Consider the following 18,994-nt stretch of genomic DNA (forward strand, 5'->3'; position numbering starts at 1 on the left):
TGGCAAGTTCTTTGGTGGCACTCTAACGTGAACTTTTCGCTCAGCTATATCGAATACAGAAATCAGAAAACTGATTTCCTGTCTGATCTGAGAAAGAAGCTAACCTTGGATTCCAATAACCAACAGCAACCTTATTATACTAACCTATCATTAAGACACTACAAAGACAAAGAAAATAAATTAACAAAAAACAAAAGCACCAGCACTGAAAGACAGTATTAGATTTGCGGTTAACTCACAGCCCCCACGTCCTTCAGAGCAGCAGTCATAGATATTGCCGGTGTGCCTGGTTTCCCCACTGGCTGAGCCCTGGCGGCGGGGTCCTGTGCTGGAAGCCCTGCTGGGGGCCCTGCTCCAGGGGCAGCCGGAGCCGCCTTCACACCCCGCCCTGCAAGCTGAACACAGACACACAGCATGGCACCATTATCCACAAAAACAAACAGAGAATGTCACTTAAAACTACCTTTTTACACAGCTGGTAAAAGTCATTACATTTTCTATGGGTTAAGCTAAGCATGTTGATTTAGTTTAGTTTCCTTTAATTGGGTAATACATTCTATAGTAATTTAAATTTTTCAGGCAGCACTGTTTACGGAACCAAACAAACTTTCTTTTAAAGCTAACACTAGGTCGGTTTCATTTTTAGCACACAACCTTGTGTACAAACATTAGTCTAAGCCAGCCTCCTAGTGGAAAATTGAAGGACTAACTTCCAGAGGAAATGGAAATCTTGCACCTTTCTCACAGACCTTTTCTACCAAACAGTGTTGTGACCCATTGTCAAGTGAATCATTTATACATTTCCTGCGAGATTCTGAAAAAGCAGGACAGCACAACAGACATCCTCTTTAAGTCTTAAAGGATTCTGGAAAACGTCAATTCTACAGAAATTGTTTTTCAGATGGTCAGATTTCATATCTACGGACAACTTTTTTTAATTTTGATCATCCTTGTTCTCCTGTATTGACATCTCAATTTAAAGTTTAGAGACAACCACCAGAGCTGGTATTTATAGATCACATTTTCCAAAACTATTGAGAAAAAACAACAACTTGACTTTTAAAAATCTTAAAACCCCTTACATGATCCTCCCAGGCTTTCTTCTCTCTTTCATAAGCCTCTCTTCTCTTCTTCTCCAGTTGTTCCTTCAACACGGCAGCTCGAGTCTTTGCTTGGGCCTGCAGTTCAGTGTAAGAGAACAGAATGGTTTCATTTTAAAAAACATCTTCATTTAAGGATACACCTTATGTTCAGAACTACAATGACCTTAAAAATGGCCCAATTCCAATTTTGGCGAGTGAACTGCGTACCTTGAGAGCTTCGATCTTCTTTCTCCTGAGTTCTGCCTCGTCGCTCGATTCCTGACTGTCTGACCCATCGCTGTCACACTTCACATGAAAAAGATGGAAAGTTACACAGATAATTTATGTAACGGAATAATCTAACTTTACCGGATTATAGGGGAGCCTATTCTTGATTATACTTTATGTAAATTTAGATCAATCATAATTATTTAGGTGTGAGGTTAATTGCCATATCTTCATTAACTGCAGATTTGGAGGTTTAAGAAATAGTTCACAATCAACAATACAATTCAATTAGGGTTACATTTTAGTATTGAATTTAGGCTTAGAGTCCCTAGTAAACATAGGCTTTCGTTAAGGCTAAGGATGATTTTCTACTAACAGCTCAATCAGGAGTAGATTTGAATGGGCATAGCTTGGCTTGGGCTGGTGCTCAAGCTGTTGTTAGGGCATAACATTGACAGGGAAATTAGTGATGTCATATCATCAGTTATAGTGAAAAGTCTCTCCATTCAGCACCGCAATGTATATGACAGTTCAGAATAAAGAATACGTTAATTTGTTTATCAACCTTTGAAATTAAGATTATCATGTGAAAGGTAGGCAGGTAACCTACTGATATAATACATTATAGCACTCCAACAATCTTTGATAAATTAAAACTTAAAAATCAAAAACATATTTAATTGAAATAAATTAAGTTTATTCTTTTTTATTATTTCACTCATGTGTGACTGTCACAATGTTTTAATACACATGCTTGAAAACCCACTGGTTGGGAAATACTGGTTTAAAGCACTCGGGGCCAATAAACTGCTGCATTCGAATCACATACAGCAAACTAGAGTAAAATCTAAACCAAATATCAGTGAAGATATTTCTTAACAGTTTGGTAGAAAGCCAAGATGCAAGCCTCTACAGGAATCAAAAGTTTGAATCTAAGAGGTACTTTTCTCATCGGCTGTTCTTAAATGCTGGTAGAAAGACATGACAGTAAAGGTATTTTTATAATGGTTTTGATTAATGTTGTCCTGGTTTGGACCTTCAGGTATTCGAACGTAAAACCAAAACAATATAAAACTGTAACCTGCCACAACCACCTTAAAAATGTTATGACAGCGCCACCAACGTGATGAGTTATTTACCAGCATGTAAACTCGGCCATAGCTAACAGGGGTCCTTTGAAACCATAATTCAACTTTCAGTGCTCAAGAAACAAAATGCATTTCAGTTATAAAATAATAAAAAAAGAAATATGATTGCAAGAAACAAGAACAGAGGTACAAAAACGTGTACCTCTGCTAAGAAATAAATAATGTGCCAACATGACGTTTTTTTCAAAAAAGCACAGTAGTCCATTTGTTTAATATGTACAGAAATACATTGAGATATGAAGCATACCTTTTCTCCACGAAGCCTGGCTTTAATCTCTTGACGCTCGTTGAAATTCTGAAGACGGATCTGTCGCAGTCTGGCCAAATACTCCTGGTGGAGAAAAAATAGACAAAACAAACAAATCACCAGAAAGGACAATACAAGATAATCATGAAAAAGTTACCAAAAGGTATGCTATGAACACTGCAAAAATCAGGCTCTTTAAATTACTGTGAAAGTCAAAGTAAAAATAAGGACAGTAAAACAAATATTGCCTTATTACTTCAACAAAAACAATATCCAGATTACAATTTGCCTGGTAGTAAATCTAATATGCCTCCCTGAATTAGCTTGGTGAGATGAGCGCAGCGGATAAATAACGATAAATGTCTGGCAGCTAAATTTGCGAAGCCCTTTGCAGACTTAAAAATACAACTTTTTTTTAAGTTAGGGAGGCATACAACTTGATTGCAGAGGTGTTTCGTAATTACAGAACGTAAAAAAAAAAAAAACGTTGTTAATAGGGGGAGGACAAGCCATTATGTCCAAGATTAAAGAGACCTTGCACATAAATGTGGCCAAACACATTCATGCAGGACAGGTAAAGTGGGATTGCTTTTCTGGGGAAGTGGAAACAATTTCAGTTTTATTTTATTTTCAATTGTGATGTTAGGCTTCTCAAAAAAGTGCTTAGGTTTACATGTCATGCACGTGAGGTTATAAAAATAATTGAGGGGACATCCAACATGCTGGAGGGGCAATCCTACCTCCTCTTCCTTGTTTCGTGTTTTCCCACCTCCTGCAGAATTTGGCCTGCCTCCATAGATAGCTGCCAGGTTTTGCAGGGCACCCTGTTTACCATTTAATGTACCACATTTCAGAAGGAACGTTGGATTTAACATTCTGTTTCAATACCTTCTATAAGTGACTGCACCTACTGCCAGAATAAGGGGAATTACGTACAAACGATCATTCAGTTCAAGCTCATGGGGGTTTCTCAGACCAATTTTCTATAGCTCGGTTAATTAATGGCACTTCATGGACCAATATATTCTTCTGCGAATAAACAGTACATTACAACAGCATCAGGACAAGCCTCCCTGACAGGAATGGATTGTCCCAGAGGTCATGTGCAATGTAGAGGGCATGTTGTTGTCTACAGGTGTATAAAATGTATGAATCAAAGGTGACAGCATAACGTGGAATGGTAGTCTGTAAGACTGCCACACAGGTGGGTCTGCTGAAAGTAGGGAATTATACGCACAAGGATTTTATGGCTAAGCGGGTGAGAATTGTGTGAATGTGGAGACAATCACAGAGGTCTAGTGCAAGTGGGGTAAAAAGGAATCTGGGGGAATGCAAAGACCAGCTTCTCTCGAGCATTACAAAATACACAGCAGTGGCAACGACACAGGAATTCTCCAGTCATCTACGAACAGGTGGTGGTAAGTTTTCCTTCTAGAATTGGTTTAAAGGACATTAAATGGTAATTTCATGGTCGATAAAGGACTACTGAACAATATTTCTTAAAATAATTAAATCAATAGTAACAGTCTACTCTCTGTTTCACGATTAGTATTAAAATTACATGCAGCAGATTATGTGCATTGTGCTGCTCAACAAGAATTGTCAACCTGTCATTTCTTGTTCTCTGCTCATTCCCTGCCAGCTGTGCACATCCCTCCCTCTGACACAGCTCCTCCTCTTGCAGTACACACTATGTGGCCATTGGCATGCCATCTATATATGCAATGCATACTTTGCACACCTTGGAACAGACATGGATGAATATCAAACAAGTAAATAATTACCTACAGCACTTTAAATAATATATGTCTACTTTGAAATGAAATTTGGTTAGATCAGCCAACACCAGCTGTCACCTTGCAATGCCAGAAGTTTAATCTCATTGCCAAAGCAATGTGACACTGGATACTTCTAACTGGCTAACTGGAAGAACAATACAAAGAGCCACTGAGGAAAAAGTCATGCAAAAGTGGAATAGAAGAGTCTGTGATTAACAAAGAATACTAGAATCAAATGTCTGATGCTAGACACTCTAAATATTTAGCTCTAGAAGACAACGCAAACAAATGACACATTCTGAATCCTAATAAGGAAATTGAGTACTTGGTATTAATATGAATGGTTTAATGACATTCTGTTCAGTAGTCGTTTATGGCCAAGGGTGGGCTAAAACCATATTCAAACCAGTAAACCACTTTCTTCCCCCCCACCCTCCAATACTTCTGGTAATACATTGACACACATGCATGCACACAGAAACAAACAAAGTGTACCTCTCTCACATCGTTTAAAATTAAATCCTATTTAGCGTTTAAAATTTCAAAGGATAAAACAATTTATATTTAATTTACTCTAACTTAATTTAAGTTTATGTACATCTCCAGTAAAGGAAAAGTTTTGTCTGCATATTAAATTTATGAACCACTTTCAACTGATTCCCCACATTACATTTCTTGACAAACCAAAATTTCATGGTTCATGGATAACTAGTTTTTGCTCATTTTTCCAAGTGTTTACTAGCCCTTTCATGCATGAATTATGATAACCTTACAAACAATTTTTTAACTGGTTTTTATTGGTCTTCAGGGCCTTTCAAACCCTTTTAAAATGATTTTTCTTTTAGTTTCAAATTTAAAGAATTATTAAAACATGTCCACTTGAGTGAACAAGAATCCACAACATAAAAAATTGCCCCGTTATCTTGAAACAGCATATTAAGAGTTTCATTTCTGCAGGAAAACTAATGCAAAGTGCAAAACTAAATGTCTGGTTTTTAGTACACTAAACTGTTCTCAAAGTTGAAACCAAATTAAAATGACAAACAGATTTTCATTCAATAATGAAAATCTCAAGTTAGCAGTATTTGTTGAATTTGGCTGATTTAATCAATCAGGGTATCAGAAAGCAGGTGCATAAAGAAGTGTATGGGCTCTGTTCCATCAACAGTCACTTTGTGCTCTCCTAGAAATGTAGGTAAGACTCCTTCAAAATCATAGCCTGTTGTTCCACAACTACTTCATCGTCACTATCTTTGTCATCGGTTTCACTGCCACCTTCACTGCTGCTACTCTGGTTTCCTGATCCCTCTGCCTGTGTGCCTGACTGCCATTCCCCGTCATCAGTGTCACTATCACTCGATTGCGATGAAATCTCCTCTACTACCCTGTATCTAACCCCTTGGCTAGATGGTCTTGATGTCTGGAGGAAAAAAACAATATGACAAAAACACTAAAACTACCACTAATGCGGTGAAAAATAATAATTTTATAATAAAATATTTTCCAGTTAACAATACTGGTGAGAGAAGATACAATTCTAAAATGAGCCTATTTATTAACAAAACTGCAATATATAGATTTTATATGAACTAAATTAGTCTTTGTATTGTATGGCATCCACTGAAATACTGATAAAAGTGAGTATTTGAACAAAACTGATAGCATATTATTCCCTAAACATTACCATCTTTGAAAAATGTTTGTATCTGCTCTCCTTGTGTAAAAGGATTTTACAGAAATCCCAGAGGTGCTCAGTGCTGCTGAACTTTTCTCCACCATTTTAATTTGACCTTTTTGTTTATGTAGTAACTGACAGCCACCAGCAGATGGCAGGCTTTGTAAGCTCAGTAGATGTCCAATAGCGAGGTAACTATGCATTTCTGCTTTCAAAACAGTGTTTCCATATGAATTAATCATTTAGCAATAGCTGTGCTGTAGTAACCACTATGCATGAAAGGGCTAGTTACAAACAGTAAATTTTTGATGTTATATTAGTTATGATTAGGGTGCTGCTGCAAAAAAGTTTGCAATCAAATAAAGAGCATATATATTTTTTTGTAATTCTTAACGAATTGACTCTGAAATGGAAACCCCCATGATCTTGAAAAGGGAAAGGAACAGGAGATCCATACCAGTTGTCCTTCAGCTCGGGCCTTGTTCAGCATCGCCTCTCTCTTCCGTTGCCAGAATTCCTCCACCTGCTTGGCCCTCTCTGCGGCCACTTGTCCTCTTTGTCTGGAAACATGTGACACAGCAGGGTTAAGCAAAGGCATTTCGTTGTGGCACCTGCACTCAAAAGAATGAAATAGTTCACACAGCAAGACTCCATACAGCAGCTGACCAACTCTGATGGTGCAGTTGTGGTTTACAACAACGTGAACTCAAATCACTGTTAGGAAGCATTTCAACTTTTGTGCAGGTGTGTTGAATTTGTGCTTTTCTTCGAAGAATCTAAACTTCTCTATCAAGCATGAACTTATTTGACACAGACTCAAATAATACAGACTCGTATGATACATTGTTGCACTGCTATAGCTCATTGAACAACTGTTATTAAGTGACCAATTTATGATGCATACATGAGAATGACAACAAACACTTTCAGATCAAAAGAGAATGAAACTGTGCATTGGTAACAAGATCAATTAACTCAGTTTCCGGTTTGATATGCTTTTAAACTGAGTCTCCGAAGCCACGATGTCTTGAATTGAAGTTTCTCCAGTAGCAAATGTCTTCAGTTTGGTACATTCAGAGACTGACCTGTTTGCATTGGCTTGCCTCGACACCAGCTCCAGTCTCTTCAGTTCTCTCTTTACAGCATCAGGATCAGGGAGACGAGCTGCAGCAGCCCCGTTGGGCAGTACTGGTCCCGCAGCTGCTGGCACGCCCCTTTTACACAAGGACAATGGCACACCTTTCACACAGAGCCATTCTCACAATGTGCATGGAGAGCAGGCTGAGATGGCTGAGGCCGAGGTTACCTGAGCAGAACGTGTCCCCCGGCCTTCACAGCGTCCTTCTGCTGCTGCTGCTTCTGCACTTGGTCCAGGGCAGCGTGGTACTGCTCATACTGGCTCCTGCTTGAGGCCGGGGCCAGAGCTGGGGCCAGAGCTGGGGCCAGAGCTGGGGCCATCCCTCCACCACCTCCAAAGAACGCAGCCTTGTGAGAAAGAGAAAGAAAGATCAAAAAAGAAGCAATGGGAAAAACGTTTTTTTAATGGGAATGTGAAACGTTGGTGATGAAGTTTCCTCCTGAATCCTCCCCCTGTACAGACACTGTTCATGCCTTACCTTTCGCTCTGGACTGCCTCCACCCCCACTGGAGCTGAGCACGTGCCTCCAGCCCTGCTCTCGAGCTCGGTTGATGCGATTCAGCTGGCGAGAGAACGTGAGAGGGCTTTTGTCAATACTTTATTTTTAGAGGACTCACAATGATTGAATGTTTAAGAGAAGTTACCTTTTCCCTTTCAAATCTTTTCATCTGTCCGGCCTTCAAGAGATACATCTACAATATTAAAAGTAAAAGTCAATGCGGAGAGGTCCACACAGCAAATAGCATCAGCTATTCTAATGAATAATTTGGATTTCACCTGAACTTGACCGTTTCAGTACTGAATACATTTACAATGGAAAAAAGTAAAAACAAATGTATACCAAAAAGTTTTATTCATTATCTCAGCTGTTGAAAGATAAGTTTAATGATGGTGTAATAACTAGGGTTATGGCAGTATTTCAAATAACACGGCTTTTGAAAAGCTTTTTTCGGTACTGACGATATTTACATAATTGTCCTAGGGAAGCAGGGGAGTTGCTATAAAAGCAGTTTTGACATCCATTGTATTTTACTGGTTTACTTCACTGAAACCCATCAGCTCTATCTTTGCCTATGATTTAATATCACAGGTCCAAAAAAAAAAGTCTCAAGGGGAAAGGGAAAGCATAACCAATCTCAGCATACATGCTGCTATGGAGAAGATGAAGTACCTCCAGGAGGTAGAGAGAGATGGGTAGAGGGTCACAAATGAGATGCGATTTCCATTTATGGCAAAACTTGCCAGAAGGTACTTGTGTATCTTTGCCACAAGTACACCTTCCGAATGGGCTTTCAGCACAGACTTTTTCTACACATGGAGTAGACTTTTGTTTTGTGAATGTCCAGTGTTCTATCATTACATTATTTATTATGTTGTTATTTGTTAGATACATTTAAAAGTAGCCCTTAAAATTGTCAATTTAATTTGTTCCGTTTATACAAAATGTTGTTCTGTTGCAGAAAATTAGATTATTCGAATAACCATAATTTATCTAATTATAAAAAATAAAAGTACAAATATTTATTAAAAACAAGATCCTTTGTTCGGTAGTGTTTTTAGCGAGTTATCGACAGCATATGATAAAATCCTCACCCCAAAACAATATCGAATATCACAATATTAGGAAAAATTCTGATATCAGACCCAGCTTAGTATGAAGGGAATGAATAAAGATCTACTATAAGTTTAATTCTAGTGTATGTACAAAAGTTACTTAAATGTTATTGAATCCTGTGAATTATGAATTTCAATGCTAGGGGGAATACCATTCATACTGAAAAAGTAATACAGCAATGAACTGCTGCCTTTTTAAGGTGAACTTTATCTGAGATCAATTATTTTCATCTCATTGTAAATTCATAAAAAAATAATTAGGAAAAGTATAAGAGTACCGCACAGCCATTTCTTGCAGAAAGACAGCTGATCACTCACTTGCTCCCTCTGCTTTCTGTCTTTTTCCATTAGCTCCAGCCTCTTCTTCCGGACAACCTCCTGCAGTTTCAAAAACATAAACACAAAAGACAGAGATGAAGGTAAGATACAAGTGAAGGAAGAACTTGTCAAGGCAAGCAGCAGGATTTGTGCTCCGATCGCAGATAAGGACAAACGAAATAAAGATGAAAAACAAGAAGAGATCAAGGGAGCTGGAGACTAAATGGAGGAAAGGTTGTCTGGTTTTCACTGGTGTTAAAAAGGAGGAGGGAAAGGAAGACATTGTTAGGAGTCAGGTTAAGAGTTATGTAGATTTCTGTCATTATACCTCATACTTTTTCCTCTGTTCTTCTGCATGACTCACTCTCCTCACTGGAGCTGGGTAGGCCTGGACAAGATATGAAACTTGACATTAGATTGCACTAACAAAGACCAAACTGATAATAAACTTAATTACATCAACACTGTACTGGTTCCAAGTGAGACATCCCCTTCAGTTTTATGAAACAGAATGAGAATCATCAAAATGTCAAAAGCATTCTTGCATTTCAATACTTACTGTGAATAGAACAACAAGGCAAAAAATCAATGCAGTGAGAATCTACCAAAGTTGCCACAATAAAAGATCATAAATGTAATGATTTTTTAATAAAATAAACTTTAAAATACTTTTTTCCAAAATACATTTTAGTCCCTTGAAAAGGTGATACATCACCAAGATAAAATTTCTCTTGGTCCAGACAACATTCTTCAGTTTGTATTTTAAAGTAAGTAAGATGCAAGTTAACTACAAGAATCGATAGTATTGAAATTAAATGAGATTTAAAAAAAGGATATCATGAACAATAACATCAGTCTGACAATGTATAAGCATACTGGGACACTACGTCATGTGTGGTTTACAGTCCTAAAGGTGATACACTAACAAAATAAATATGTTGCTGAATGTGTTAGCTCCAATGGTACCCATCAATGCTATGGTTAAAGATGCTTATTAAATTTACTGGAAAACAGACTCTTACACACATTGACCAGGTGTTTTATACTCCACTGTAAAGAACAAAATCAGAACAACTCTCTTGGGACAAAGATGAGATTAAAAGCTATCTAGTGTAGGAGATAAGACAAACCTAGGGCTAGACCAAATGAAAACTTTGACCTACCTTTAAATCACAAAGTTTAAATATATACCCCATCACAATATCATTTATTGTTAGAATCCACATTCTACAATGTATATATAAATAAAAACGTGATTGTAATTTGAGATTTGCAGGTGAGAAAGTTTTGATTTGAGCTAGTCCATAGGTTGATTATACAAAAATGCAATATTACTATAGTAGAGCAGATCAATCCTCCTGTCTGTAAAAGCAAAATCCTTCACAAACTGGACATGGAAAAAGGCAGATGAAGTTTGCACGAGAATAATCCCAAGTACGCCATTATTGTAACATTAAATAAAATTTATGAATTAAAGTGTTTTTATTTAGTGGGATGGATGGGTTTAGTCTGACTTGCACATTTAAAGTTATAACAATCTACCTCTCTGTGCTTCTTGATGTACACCAGCCTGCAACACACACACACACACACACACACACACACACACACACACACACACACACACACACACACACACACACACTAGAATTACAATTCTAGAGCAAACACAGCAGAGGTTTGATGTATCCTGTAAGTGTGGATAAGGGCGTCTGCCAATAAATAAATAATAATAACCAGAGGACATACACAGTGTTAACGGATGTCACCCAGCTTTCAGACTCTCAGCTAGGGACAGGAGTTCACACAAAAGGTATAAGAATGTGGTGCTGTAGAAGAAGCATCCCTTTGCTTTGTTAGTCTGTGGTTCAGTTTCCTCACCTGCTTGTGTTTCACTAAGGGCTTCCTCTCAGTGGACTTCTTTGCTCCATCCCCAGACTTTCTCACAGTTAAAGGCACTCCATACTTGGCAGCTGGTTTGGTGATTTTCTGAGCAGGTGCTACAGAGGCTGAGGTCGGGCCCTGGGCAGGCCTCTTTGCTACAGGGGGGGGGGGAACTAAAACAGTTAAACCTTCAACAAATTGGACCCAACTCTTTCAGTCTGAGTAATAGTTAGTTAAATAATGTGAATGATAATTCAATAATCAGGTTTAAGTTACACCACTTTAAAACATACAGTAAATAAACAGATTAAATCAGTAAATTATACTGGGACTGCTCCAATTCAGGTTATTATGATCTTCAAAATTATTATTATTAAAAGTATTAAAAAAATAAGTTGATGCAGCCAGTTTTTACAAACCGTGAATGATTATAATCTGAAAGTATCAATTTACATGCTTTGCAAGATTTGCATACCTGGTGCTCCTTGAGCAGCACTGACTTTAGGCTGGTTATGAAGAATTGAATGGCTGAATTCCTGAGCAATTATCTACAAAAAAGAAAAAGTTTTAAACATAGAAATTCTGACTATTTCACTAATAGATTACGTAAACAAACTTGTATAATTATCAATGAGGTTAATCTTGTCAGGACTGAATACAGACAAGTAACAAATTAAAATAAAAACCTGAATAAATGAGTGGAGGAACATAATGAATGCAGACACCTCCAAACAGGTGTACTGCATGATACAATTAAGAAATTAACATCCTATCATGCTCTGTGGCATGTATAAAAATGCTGAGCAGACCCAGTTGACCTTGATTTTGGATCAAGATGGCAAGAGGAAAGGATCTAAGTGACTTTGAAAGAGGGGCATGAATGGCAGGAGCTTCAGCCACACAGACGCTCAACTGGCCAGTGTTCTCGACAAGTTGGCAAGTGCATGAGTAGCGACACCAAGAGAACAGTACAGGCCTGACTGTTTGACCCCTACAGTGAGGGGGTCCGGAGGCTCTGTTATGCTGTGGGGGGCATTTTCCTGGCATGGTTTGGGTCCATTTGTCCCCTTAGAGGGAAGGGTCACTGCAAATCATGACAAAGTTATTCTGAGTGATCACTTTTATCCCATAGTGAAACATTTCTGTCCTGATGGGAGTGGTCTCTTCCAGGATGACAATGCCCCCATCCACAGGGCACGAGGGTCACTGAATGGTTTGAGTATGACAATGATGTGAATCATATGCTGTGGCCTTCGCAGTCACCAGATCTCAACCCAATTGAACACCTATGGGAGATTTTGGAGTGACGTGTTAGACAGCACTCTCCACCACCATCATCAAAACCCCAAATGAGGGAATGTCTTTTGGAAGAATGGTGTTCATCCCTCCAGTAGAGTCCAGAGACTCGTACAATCTGTGCCAAGAGCATTGAAGCTGTTCTGGTGGCTCATGGTGGCCCAACACCTAACTGAGACACTTTATATGTTTTTTTCCTTTGTCACCCATCTGTACATGAATGATGGATTCATGTACCTTTTATTATGGATACAATTTAATAATTCTGTCAAAGGTCTCAGGTAAACAAGATTACCAATTATTTAAGATGGCATTATTGAACAGTACTGCACTTTAAACCTCTAGCAGGATCAGGCTCAGAGGCAGACTCTTGAAAAGGCCAGGAAGTAATACATTAAAAGATGACTATGACATATGGCAGGGGTCCCCAACAGGTCGATGGCGAGCTACCAATCGATCATGGGACCTCTCTGAGGGGTTCGCCATACGATTTACAAAATACAAGCAAAATTGCAGCTCCCCCAAACCCAGAAGAAAGTACCATCAGCACTCCCCCACCCCAAACGAGGGCAAAATATTGTCGTCGTCCCCGGGACCAAGGACAAGATACCGTCAGCACCCCCCCAGGACTGTGGACAAAGTACCATCGGCACCGGAGACAGCCGGCGGAGATCCTTACACAAATCAGCTCTCATGATAAAAAAAGGTTGGGGACCCCTGACATATGGTAATAGCTTTCTATATTGAATTGCGTGTCGTAATACAGCATGCTGGGTAAAGCATTATGGCAGCATTTTCAGTAGATAGACAAAGGCCTTTGTGGACAGTTAGCTTAAAGCAGGTCTCCCCAGCCAGTAGATTATGGACATTCATTAGCAGACCTACAATAGCAAAAGACTAAAACGTAGAAATGTGCAAGCAATGTTCTTATAATCCAGACACTGCTCAGTAAAGACCTCGAGAGTACACTGGCTAAAAATAGAGAAAAGCAGACTGAGTGCAAAAAAGGAACAAGTTGACGCTCCTCTAAGGCAATGTTGTTTTTGTGTTTTTCAATATACCTCATGTCATCAATGAGAAATTAACAGCCATTCTGACAATCTCCTAATCTTGTCTTTTCCCTGGATGAATCTAGTTCATATGTTCCCTCCACTTATTGAGCTGTGCTAAAAAAATAAAGATTTGACCATCCAATTGGTTCATGTTATGCCTATCCTTTTATTTAAATCATTTTACCAAATGAGAGTCACCAGGTTTAATCATACGAGGGAAAACCACATCATCAATCTGTATAATTCAATGAAGTGTAACACATTCTATTCCATTATAGGTTGGATCCTGTACATTTGTGCTCAGATTTTTAACGGTTTAACGATCCACTCACCTGGGGTGTGAGGAACTTTTCTATGCGTCTGGATATGAATTGTTTCTCCAATATGGAGTTTACAGAAGGTCGATCTTTGGGATTTCTCTTAAAGAGCTGCGCCATTAGGTGACGTAAATCATAGGAGTAGTGCAGAGAGACGGGTGGGTAGGAACCACGAATTATCTTGAGTACCAGATTCTTCATGTTTCCAGCCTCAAACTGAAAGGTAAAGGGTCACGGACACTTTTTAGAATTTCACTAATCTCATTTGAAATTGTAGCCTTCAGTCTAAGGCTATACTTATCCTTCAGTCTGTTTGTTGAATACTGGCGTGCCTAAGGATCTCAATGTGCTTTAGTCTGAATGAGTGTTCAACAAACTCTGAAAAATAATTACTGACAAATAGGTACATCTTAGTGGACAATGTATATCAGACTATATTAATCACCAAATGCAGGGTGTGAAAACGTTCAACTATAGTAAGTCATTTTACTGCATATTAAGCTATTTTAGCTGAATAACTGTTATGTTCAGTATACATCTCAGCGGTGTAAACTATAGGAACCACTCTCCCACTTAATATGTTATTGGAAGTTCCATCATATACATCACGTCATGACATTTTGCAAGAATTTAGCCATCTTAATATTCTGTAAAAGATTAGTAGTTTAAAATCAGGTCTCTTATTTGGTTACACTATACTAAAGAAATATCTTAAGAATTTTATATTTAGTGAAGCAGTTTTTTCTAATGCTGCAAACCTGGCAGTGATGAAAACAAAGGGGATGCCATCTTCCTAAATTTGGAATCAGTCAAAGAGATTACAGAAGAATAAGATACATGACTCAGTAAGAGAGTAAAGACATTATTCACTGCACAGGGACACATTCAAATGGAGGATGAATACACTGAGGTCAACACCTCTTAGTTAAGAGGGAATCAACAGCTAAAAACATCATTATAGAGACATGAGGGAAAAATACACAGCATACTTACTGCATGCTTAAGGGTGCACATTTCATACAGGACACAACCCAAAGCCCAAATATCACTAGAGGGGAAAAAACAAAATCAGGGTTGCTTTACCAGGGATGACACAGTAACATCTTCAGCACTTTCCGTTTCCCCCTGAGCTGCACCTTCTGTTCTGTTCTAGTCTGTGTTGGACTGTTGTAATTTCTGCTTACATTTGTATGTGCCATGTTAACTAACTAGACTAGAAGGGAAAAAAACAAAACTTCTAAAAGTTGGTTGTAGAAAGTGTGCAGAGGCAGCAAACCAACATCACACATCTTCTCAGAAGGCATTTGTTATGGAAGAGTTGCGTTAGCATGTTAAATTACCCCAGAATTAACAGAGAAAACAACTCCCCGCAGAAAACGCAATGAGAACTAATTGAATAAGAGGAAAACACTTTATAATCAGATAATATAAAACTTGTTCATGGAAAATATTACTCAGGTCTGTATTGTTGAAGTCAAGCAACATTACCTAAAAGAGAGTGTCTATTCATTTACTACCGGCACTGTATACATCAATGCTATGCAAAAAAACAAATCTGACTACATCAGCAAAACCTTATGCATCAGACTAAATAGGAAAACCCACATAAATAAACGTGATACCTGAGATTGTTTTACAATATCTAGATTCTTAATGTGGAGTATAATACCTTATCAGGCCCTTATTAGTCTCCATGTTTGTCAATATACATTACTGGAGATACAAAAACACATGATCAGGTGCAGGCTGCATCAAAATCCCAGAAGGGCTGGGGAAACCCAAGGACAGGTTTGGGAAAGACTGCTGTAGATTATGCCATAATCTCAAACCTGTCAGTCAGGGGAGCTTTAGGCTTCACAAGTCACATAGGAAATAATGGATGAAACAACATGAGAGGATTCAAAATCAATACCCAGCCTAGTGCTCTGAATGAAGCCGAAGGGGGACCGAGAGCAGTAAACATTACATCAGCCTACACTTTATAGCTGTGTTGTGACTGGTCAACAGAGTGGCCTGCGGCCCTTACTAGTACAGCGATGGCAGGCTGTGATAATATTAGTGTTCAGATACTCATTGAAGCTGCAGAGAATTACCGGTTAAGCTGAATAGGAGGATTTGAAACAATTAATTGGGAGAGATTTTAGGCACTGATTTTCTAAAGAATTACTTTCTTGTGTTATTCCAATTATGCAATCAAGTGAAAATTACCGTGTTAATTTCAAAAAGCCGTTGATTAGGAGCAACAACTGAAACCTGTAATTATACGTGTTACAAACAAATCCATTCTTCCCTTGCCAGCTAAAGCAGTTTCCTGAATTCCCTCTCACGGAAGTGCCGATTAATCACTACAAAAACAAGCAGCTCTTCTCCAGCTGTAAAAGTTAATCATCTCAGTGTCATTCTAACATCCCTAATGCAAACACAATCTGAATTATTGAATACTACTTTCTATGCAGCCCTGATACACAGGAAAATGAAAACCTTCATTTGATGACACTTTGAATGGGAAATATATTCCATCTATATTGCATTGTCAGAACCAAAGCATTCTGGATTCTTACACAAACACAACACTATACACTACCTTTTGTTGTTGTAAGGTTTGTTTTCACAAATTTCTGGTGATAAATAGTAAGGTGTTCCTATGCAAGTCCTTGCCAACTCAACAGTGCTGGAAAAAAAGCAACAACAATTGCATTAGAACAATTTCAGGAAGAGGAAACTATCTTCAAAACAAAATTATTTGAATCATCCTTGAAAACTGAGCACAAGAATAACATGAGATAAATAAAGAGATTGGATGTCTCTTATTAACTGGCTTTATAGATGTTTAAAGACTTGTCTTTCACAGTATGCATTAATGTTTCCTGTGTATGACAGAAATGGGTGAAATCACCCTTCTTCAGCAATCCTTTGTGACATAATACACACCGATCTATATCAAAAGATCTTTTAAAGTTTGGCTAAATATGTTTGCAACATTTACCGTTGCAGGAAAACTGTCAGATGTTATTAAAATAAGTCTCACCATTTCCACTTTAAGGACTGATTCAATTAAGCGCTTTCTGCACAAATGTCTTTAATAATCTTGTTTTAAAATATTATCCATGAAAAACGTTACCTATTAAGGACTCTGGCAATTCCAAAATCTCCCAGCTGTATCGTTCCACATTTGGTCAAAAAGATATTCTAAAGTACAAATAAACAATGAAAGACGTATCATGGCCCAATAATAAGGCAATTGGGCAGGAACAGGACAGTACAAAATGCAGTACATTTATTTAATCACTGAAAAAGTTATAGAATAGGCTACTAGTTTCCATTTCAGGCATTCTGAGAAAACATCACATCTTCAGAGTGATTTCTTAAATTAGTTTTTTCCTTATCTTATATGCAGAAAAGAAAGCTTTAAATTGGGAAAAAAATCTATTTCATACCTGTGATTTTATATCCCTGTGAAGAATTTTTCTGTCATGCACATGTTTCAAGGCGAGGCAGATCTGTACAAACCAATCCATGATCTATACCGCAGAAAAGGCAAAATAAAATCAATTAATAAACAAATACATTATCGTTTGTATGCATACTTATTAGATAAACCACTAAAATGTCTTTAAGCAAGGTAGCTCAGACCTTTAATTCTGATTTTAACCATATAAAAATATTAAATAACTTAAAACCAACAATTACTGACTATCTGAGAGAGTATCATGCACATAGGTTTATGTCCACATCCCTCAAAATAAGAAAATGCTGACGATATTTCTTCACTAATTATAAATCTAATACTCATGACTCAAGCCTGCTTGGTTTATATAATTTGTACATAACATTTTTTATATATACAGTGTACAAGCAAATTGTGTACAAAACCTACAGTATTCTATTTTAATCAAACTACTTGCCTGATCTTCGGAAAACAAAATGCCCTTCTGAGCATTAATCCTCTTGAAGAGATCCCCACCCTCACAATAGTCCATGACTATATACAGACAGCCACTTTCTACACCCAAGAAAAACAAAGAATATAATTAGTGCTTTTTGGTAATAAATTAATGACTTGAAGAGAACATGACAATTCTAGATCATTCAAGTTACATTCAATAACAATCATAAATGCATACAATAATCAAAGCACATTTCAAAGTTTTCAACATATTTTTAATCCTCTATTGCACACATTATGAAAAAAATATATAATGCAGAAAAGTTATTTCAACAGGTTATTTTTAATGTTTTTGTTTACACATATATTTTGGAAGGTTAGTTCTAGGTATGCATCCTGAAAAGTAACTTTTAGTGCAGTTGCCAAACCAATTAGAATACATCACTATACACATTGTCTCCAAAACAATAAGTATTAAGTTTGCAAAATGAACACAATTATCATAATTACCACTCATCTGAACACTTTTGAACCAAACTATTATACATGAAAGTCAATAAAACAACTGTCACTTTCATTGTGCCTCAGGGCCCTCTTACTGTACAGGACTTACACCCAAAAAAAAAAGTCCCATGACCAAATAGCAGCCTGCCATTGGTTTACTAATCTGTTGACTTGGAGTTATTATAGCCTGCATCTACAGAATGTAAGCCTTTAATTGTATGTATATTATGCAGCAAAAACTGGATTGTTATTCTCATTTCATAATATGCAACAGTGGGTTTAAATAAATTGTAATACAAAGTGTTTAACCTAACAACCTAAATCAATAATAAATATATAATGTTATCAGTCTTTAGAAAGAAACCAAGTAAACATATTTGTTGATAAGCAAGTCAAGAGTCTGGACAGCCCTGACAATGCACAGAAGACATTTTGTGTACAAGTCTGTGAACCAAATCTCAGCTCTTGAATGGACTATACAGCGGATGTGAGACGTCTTTATTACCGACTCATCTTCTGGCTCTGCTGGCTGATATTTAATCATAATTCCTCTTTGGGTCTGTTCCACAGTCAGCTCAGCAATGCTAACAAACACTGTGTGCACTAGGTGACCTCATCTGTGTCATTTGATCAGGGCCACTTCCATTAAGTAATTTGTAGATTGCTGAATTACATTATGAATAAATTCAGGTCTTCTGTAGTAATGTGGCTCAATTATACTATCAGGGCAACAGACACAGGGGAAAAAAAAAAAAAAATCAATATGCCTATAAATATGAACTAATTTTTCAACTGCAGGATCACTGGGTCAGCTGTAATCAATATGA

At 37.6% G+C, this 18,994-nt stretch overlaps 1 protein-coding gene across 2 annotated transcripts in view; it reads right to left on the minus strand.

Moving 5' to 3' along the window:
* The window catches only part of nek1 (NIMA-related kinase 1), a 38,704-nt gene that overhangs the window by 17,340 nt on the left and 2,370 nt on the right, over positions 1-18,994 (minus strand). The window contains exons 4-23 of one of the 2 annotated variants that reach the window (XM_066719969.1): positions 17,683-17,780; positions 17,215-17,298; positions 16,899-16,966; positions 16,362-16,448; positions 14,771-14,825; positions 13,793-13,993; positions 11,588-11,660; positions 11,110-11,267; positions 9,557-9,616; positions 9,229-9,288; positions 7,941-7,988; positions 7,775-7,858; positions 7,465-7,643; positions 7,244-7,372; positions 6,616-6,718; positions 3,446-3,529; positions 2,706-2,789; positions 1,311-1,388; positions 1,083-1,178; positions 240-395 (exon numbers count right to left, since the gene is read on the minus strand). In XM_066719969.1, coding sequence (XP_066576066.1) covers positions 240-395; positions 1,083-1,178; positions 1,311-1,388; positions 2,706-2,789; positions 3,446-3,529; positions 6,616-6,718; positions 7,244-7,372; positions 7,465-7,643; positions 7,775-7,858; positions 7,941-7,988; positions 9,229-9,288; positions 9,557-9,616; positions 11,110-11,267; positions 11,588-11,660; positions 13,793-13,993; positions 14,771-14,825; positions 16,362-16,448; positions 16,899-16,966; positions 17,215-17,298; positions 17,683-17,780 — 1,985 coding nt within the window. The remainder of the gene's footprint in view (positions 1-239; positions 396-1,082; positions 1,179-1,310; positions 1,389-2,705; positions 2,790-3,445; positions 3,530-6,615; positions 6,719-7,243; positions 7,373-7,464; positions 7,644-7,774; positions 7,859-7,940; positions 7,989-9,228; positions 9,289-9,556; positions 9,617-11,109; positions 11,268-11,587; positions 11,661-13,792; positions 13,994-14,770; positions 14,826-16,361; positions 16,449-16,898; positions 16,967-17,214; positions 17,299-17,682; positions 17,781-18,994) is intronic. The other variant, XM_066719970.1, reaches the window with a different exon arrangement.

This window comes from Amia ocellicauda, chromosome 13 (assembly GCF_036373705.1).
Source record: "Amia ocellicauda isolate fAmiCal2 chromosome 13, fAmiCal2.hap1, whole genome shotgun sequence".
In the NCBI taxonomy this organism is placed as follows: Eukaryota; Metazoa; Chordata; class Actinopteri; order Amiiformes; family Amiidae; genus Amia; species Amia ocellicauda.